Genomic DNA, 6341 nt, shown 5'->3' with positions numbered 1-6341 from the left:
TTGAAGCAAAATTTAACATTGGTCTCTATGGAGCAGAAAGTTGGTTTTCCTCTCAATTACAGGCTTCTGTGCCAAATGTGTAAATCTGTGGGATTCCACAGTCATTTGTCTACGACAAGGACAAGATTAGCTACTTCTACGTCCTGAAATGATGCATGAAGAGTGAAGATTGTGGACTCGGTGGCAAAATACAAATGTTTTTTTCACAAGAATCTCAAGCTGCTCTTCACTCTAGCGGTGACATCACGCACTCTAAACTGCGCAATACACACCCATTATAAAGTCAGAAAAGGGCTGAACAATCAAAAGTTAAATTGCTGCAGTTCAAAAAGTGCAAAAGAATTTGCAAAAAGCTGAATAATTCATAATTCATGCTCAACAGCATTCCAACAATGAATATAAAATCATAACATAGTATGTCGTCATTTCTTTATTTGTAGTATTTTGTAAAAATTTAAAACCATAAAGTTGTTTCCCAGACTTCAAAAGGAAGTGGATCAGTGGGGGGGTCTCAGCAACACAATTACCCACAATCCCCAGGGAGAGACACAGATGCATGATGGGAAAACATGGTCCCAAACAGGCCAAATCCCAACGTCCCCCCTGAACCCTCCAGACTCACTGAGGTCACCTGGTGAGTGGGTGAGTGTGAGAGACTGAGGGCTTGAGATGGTGTAAATATGAACGGGACATATCACGTCACCATGAAAACAATAAATACGGTGTGTATTTATTGTATACTTTGTACTCCCCAATTTAAAGTCTTCAGGCTCTTTCCTCACAAGATGAGAGGTAACTTCATATCATCTATTTACTCGTTTCTGTGAAAACAGCTTCAATGACAAAATCTAATATTTGATGAATAAATAAATAAATAAATCTCTTCTGATTTCGTGTTCCATCTTTAACCCTTAATGTTTCTGAGTAAACTTATGACAGGCTGAACACACCGAGCCGTCCTCCGTGTTTAACGTCACATTGCAATGATTTGTGGGTAATTCCCATAGGCTAAGTCTGCATCCTATGCTGACTTAAGGAAATGGTTCATAAAGGACTCAAACACTCGATGCGACAGACAGAACTAAACCCTGATGGACTTCACGGAGCCTCGAAGCCCATGAGTCTGAGGGGACATCGGGATTGAGCCAAACGGTAAATGTCAGACCTCCTGCTGCGTCTGTGAGCAGGCTTAGAGCCAATGATAGTTATTGATCTGGATGTGATATTTAAAGTGTTTTGCTGCCTCCTGCTGGCCGACAGGCTGAACTACACATTAAGGGAGTGGAGACAATAATGTGAACCCCTTCCTGTATATTTATTCTAATAGTTTATTGATCGAGAGGACAGACAAACTGGGCTTTAATGTTTTTATTGTCAGAAAATCTTGAAGCAGTTTTTACAGACGACGACCACGACGTCCTCCCTTCCTCCTGGTGGAGTCTGAGGGGATAGGAGTCACGTCCTCTGAGGAGGGAGGAGACGACACAAGAAGAAGAAGGTCGGGTCAGTTTTAAATTAAATCTGAATTAGTGACATTTTAACTTCAATAAAATATTTCATAATGCATTCTGTTTTAGTACATTGTCTTAAGTACCTCATAGAGGAGAACACTTTATATACACACACACACACACACACACACACACACCCCCCAACAGGAGGATGACAAGAGCAGTGAAAGCCAGCAAGCATGCTATAGTCAGTAATGTTAGTGCACCTATATGCTGACATTCACGGTAAACGCATTTAAACGGCACAGATCGGGAGCGAGCGAAGGACTTTGAAAGGTAGCGGAAAGATTAACGTGAGACAACATCCGGTTTTCAGAATAAGATGCCAACAAAGTATGAATTATATTCACATTAAGTATAAAACATGCTACCTGCATCTCGTGAACCAAATGTTATTGCCCTTTTGTTCATACAGCAGTACTTTCAAGATAAAAGTGCGCAATACACTACTTTTGAATTCATTATTGAACTTTGCCATAACAATGAGATTAATCGCAATTAAATATTTTAATCGTTGCCCAGCACTAATATATACATAAAATAACAGGAAGGAGCCAGTCTGCATGAGTACTCGTAGTACACTTTTCTGATAAAACTAGTGTACTTGTACTTCAGATGAAGAGTAGTATTTGTAGCGTTTTAACTCACCGATGCGTCCGATCTTCATTCCGGATCGAGCCAGAGCTCTGAGAGCCGACTGAGCTCCGGGACCCGGAGTCTTGGTCCTGAAACAATAATTAATAATCAGGTTTATGATGAGTTCAGGGTCATAGGGAAACACAGGACTTCCTGTTTATACCTCCTGGTACCTTCACTAGTTATTATTCTGCTGATACTCTCTCACTTTGTGCTTGTTTGAATATTTTTCAGACTCTTAAATCAACAATAATAATAAATCATTATAAACTTGTCCCTGGAGACAACAGAATAAAACACGTCGTCTCGTTTACGTGCTAAGCTAAATGCTAACAGAGCTTCATATAAACAATGTGACGGACACGTCGAGGATTAAAGTCTCACTTCTGATCTGAGATCTCAGACTCTAGAAGTCTCTGCTGTCTTCATTATTATTGATCAACATTGTGTGTTTGTGACGATATTTAGCCTTCAGGAGTGTGATGCTAACCGCTAACGTTAGCACTCCTCCAGCTGATAAAGGACCAGAGACTAAAGACTAGAGATCAGAGACCAGATACGAGAGTATTGACCCTTCTGAACGACTCTAAACATTAATGTAGATAATGTGTAATGAACATATTCTAGTGCTCGTACATTAAATACTACAAAGACAAACTTCTTCTCACAATGATCCTTATTTCACTATTACTCACTCTGTATATTAAATAGAGTTACACCTCAAATCACAATAACTTCATATTGATTCTTTCATTTTACACATCACAGAAAATATACTCAAATACAAGTCAGTCAGACGGGCGGAGAGACAGTCAGAGAGACAGTCAGACGGGCGGAGAGACAGTCAGACGGGCGGAGAGACAGTCAGACGGGCGGAGAGACCGTCAGACGGGCGGAGAGACCGTCAGACGGGCGGAGAGACCGTCAGACGGGCGGAGAGACCGTCAGACGGGCGGAGAGACAGTCAGACGGGCGGAGAGACCGTCAGACGGGCGGAGAGACAGTCAGACGGGCGGAGAGACAGTCAGACGGGCGGAGAGACAGTCAGACGGGCGGAGAGACAGTCAGACAGGTACCTGTTCCCCCCGGTGGCCCTCAGCTTGATGTGCAGCGCTGTGATTCCGAGCTCTTTGCAGCGCTGAGCAACGTCCTGAGCGGCCAACATGGCGGCGTAAGGAGACGACTCGTCTCTGTCGGCCTTCACCTTCATCCCTCCAGTCACACGGCAGATAGTCTCCCTAGAGACACGGGCCAATCACAGAGCAGAGTCACTAATCACTTCCTGTCAGCTGACTCACAACACCATCAGCACGTTTAACTAAACTACCCATGATGCTTTCTCACTACTGCGACATCACTAACTTCTTGTTTCTACCCCCTTCAGAATAAGAGAAGAAGAAGAGACGTACTTCCCGGAGAGGTCGGTGACGTGGACGAAGGTGTCGTTGAAGGAGGCGAAGATGTGACAAACTCCAAAGACGTTCTCTCCTTCAGCCACCTGAGGACCCAGACTGATCACCTGCTCCTCCTTCTTCTCCTTTCCTTTACGAGGAGCCATCGTCTGAGGAGAAAGGAGAAGACATCTTTAGTTTATGTAGGTTATTAATACGTCCAGAGAAGAAGAAACTGATGACGTAGAGACAAACGGGCGGCCAGACAGACGTAGAGACAGACGGGCGGCCAGACAGACGTAGAGACAGACGGGCGGCCAGACAGACGTAGAGACAGACGGGCGGCCAGACAGAAGTAGAGACAGACGGGCGGCCAGACAGACAACTAGCTAACATTAGCCAACTGTTTTCTACAGGTTCAGTGATTCAGGTGAAGCCAACATTAGCATTAGCTTCACCTGAATCGCTTCTGTCAGAGTGGTGCGTTCATGGACACTTCCAGCTGTCGTTACTTCGTAAGTTTCACATCTTTAGATGTAAACTTTAACGGTGTCCGGTAAAGGAACCACCAGTCAGAGCCGGTCACATGGCGGATAGAAGCTCCGGTTGAAACTCAAGTTACTGCTTCAATTAACGGACAGGATGGAAACCAGCGATAATAAATAAGATAACAGGTATTACTGTCTGTTTAATATAAAGTTCACAGGAGACTTAACGGGCGAGATGCTAACGTTAGCATGTTAGCTTCTAACGCACCTGAACCTCGTAACCTGTTAACTCGTGAAACATTAAAACACGCAACGTGACCTCGTGCACGTTCAATAACTGAATAAACGCTGGTTTCCCGCCGCAGGACGCTCCGCGCGGATCTAAAATAGCGACATTTTAACAGCAGCTCAACGACTCACAAGCAGACAGAAAAACGTCTATAAATCGATGAAGAGTTTAATTTAGATAAATAATTTCCTCACAAACACAAACGAACATGAGCTCAGATTAAAATCAGACGCGTTAAATTATCGGATGTTCACCTGAAAAGCAGATTAAAGTCGATGAAGCTGAGAGCAGAACTCACCTCAGTGTGTCTCTAAACGGAGCAGAAACAAGAAAGGAACGAACTTCCGCTTCCGGGGTTAAAGTTGACGCGCTTTCAGCGCGGGAAACGAGCCGCTGCTGACCCCACGTGGTCACTACAGGAAACACATGTTATATAAATATAACCGCAACCCTAAGTATATATTAAAACATACTTTTGAAATGTAAAAATAAAAATAAATATCTATATTTTTAATTCTGAGCTTCAGAGATAAATTACAGTAGATCAACTTGGATGAAATAGCTTAATTCTTAAATTATTCTTTTATTTCTTGTTTTGTTTATTTTACAGATTTCTTAATTGTAATTCATACAATTCATGTTTATATTTTATTGTCACTGTACTTTATACATAAATGTAATTAGTCAAATATTTATTCTGCAGAAGTCTAAAAATCCTTTTTTAAGATGTATTTTTTACATCATATTAATTTGAGTTCTTGAGTCAAACTGAAGAATTTTAACTTTAAAACAAATCTTTATCATAAAAACTCTTCATATTTAATCTGTGGATCATAAACACAATATTCAGTTTTAATAATCTGTCACATTAAAGCTGATAAAGCAGTTTATTACTTATTATTATTGTTATTTATGTGTTGATGTACACAGATGCAGCATTAAAAGTTCTTATTTGTAATAATAAAATGAAAACGGACCAATCAGAAGGCAGCGTTTGATCACCTCAGTTTATTTACAGAAACACTTTGAACACAAAGAAGAAGAAGAAGAAGAAGAAGAAGAAGAAGAAGAAGTAGAAGAAGAAGAAGAAGAAATACTTCTTTAAAGGATTAAAAACACACTTTCTCTCACACGCACACACACACACGCACACACACACAGAGCATGCAGCATTGGAGTCCAGTTAATACACAACGGTACGATATCCATCATAGAGTGGAGCCGATTATTGATTATTGATTTTCTGCAGAGAGAGAACTTGTTTGACGGGAAACAGCCGCGATCGATCAATAAACCCAGAGAGCGTCAGACTGATACAAACATTTAATGTTTAATCTGATAATAAACAAATAAAATCAATTAATTCATCACATCGGAAATGTTTCTTTAAATACCACAAAAAAAGTAGCGTCTAGTTGGTTTGTGAGTCGTTTACATTCTGTTATTATTCACTTATTAAACTATTAATTGTTAAAATCTCCCTCATTGATCTTAAACATCTTTAAAATCAAGAGTTTCTAATATAAATTAAAATCTAAATGATAAAAATAAACTGAATATTGATCTTTTATGTGAATTATTATGTAAAAACAGATGAAAAAATAATAATAATAATAAAAAACTATATACATATACATAATAAAGATAATAATAAGTTTGGTATCAGTCAGTTCAGCCCTGATTTTCTGGGTTTTTAACATTATCTGTAACCAATTAAACGCCGTTAGCCACAAATTAGCACGTTAGCTCCTTGAGATCGCCGCCGGTTTCCCGTCAGGTGGACGAGAAGAAGAAGCTTTGTCTGCAGGTGAGAACACAGCAGCCACTGAACATCTGTTTCAAACAGGAAACACATCTGGAATGTGATTCAAGATTCATTCTTCAGTTTCAAGAAAAAAACACCAAAAATACTCTGGACAGAGAAAAATAAAACTCTAAAGTTTCTTTAAAAAGGTCAAAGTGGAGTTTTTGTAGCTTCAGAAAAACAGCCGTTCACTCTGCAGGCGCCATTTGGAGTCCCCGATCG

The 6341-nt window shown here is 40.5% G+C and overlaps 1 protein-coding gene across 1 annotated transcript; it reads right to left on the bottom strand.

The window, feature by feature from the left end:
- Positions 1-1312: 1312 nt before the first annotated feature.
- rps14 (ribosomal protein S14) lies at positions 1313-4650 on the bottom strand. The gene is made up of 5 exons (XM_031839931.1): positions 4614-4650; positions 3557-3708; positions 3224-3385; positions 2160-2236; positions 1313-1464 (listed from the first exon to the last, which is right to left on the bottom strand). The coding sequence occupies exons 2-5, from the start codon at positions 3703-3705 to the stop codon at positions 1397-1399; spliced, it is 456 nt and encodes a 151-aa protein (XP_031695791.1). The 5' UTR covers positions 3706-3708; positions 4614-4650; the 3' UTR covers positions 1313-1396.
- Between the last annotated feature and the right edge of the window lie 1691 nt (positions 4651-6341).

Source organism: Anarrhichthys ocellatus, unplaced genomic scaffold (assembly GCF_004355925.1).
Source record: "Anarrhichthys ocellatus isolate YVR2014 unplaced genomic scaffold, GSC_Weel_1.0 scaffold2077, whole genome shotgun sequence".
Lineage (NCBI taxonomy): Eukaryota > Metazoa > Chordata > Actinopteri > Perciformes > Anarhichadidae > Anarrhichthys > Anarrhichthys ocellatus.
The sequence above is the reverse complement of the archived record's forward strand: the minus strand, read 5'-3'. Positions and strand labels throughout refer to the sequence as shown.

Bases quoted from the DNA above. Each gene is read 5' to 3' on its own strand.
- rps14 (XM_031839931.1), bottom strand. From the start codon at position 3,705: ATGGCTCCTCGTAAAGGAAAGGAGAAGAAGGAGGAGCAGGTGATCAGT. The intron at 3,386-3,556 runs GTACGTCTCTTC...CCGTGTCTCTAG, and splicing joins GTCACCGACCTCTCCGGGAA to GGAGACTATCTGCCGTGTGA. The intron at 1,465-2,159 runs GTGAGTTAAAAC...CTCCCTCCTCAG, and splicing joins AATGAAGATCGGACGCATCG to AGGACGTGACTCCTATCCCC.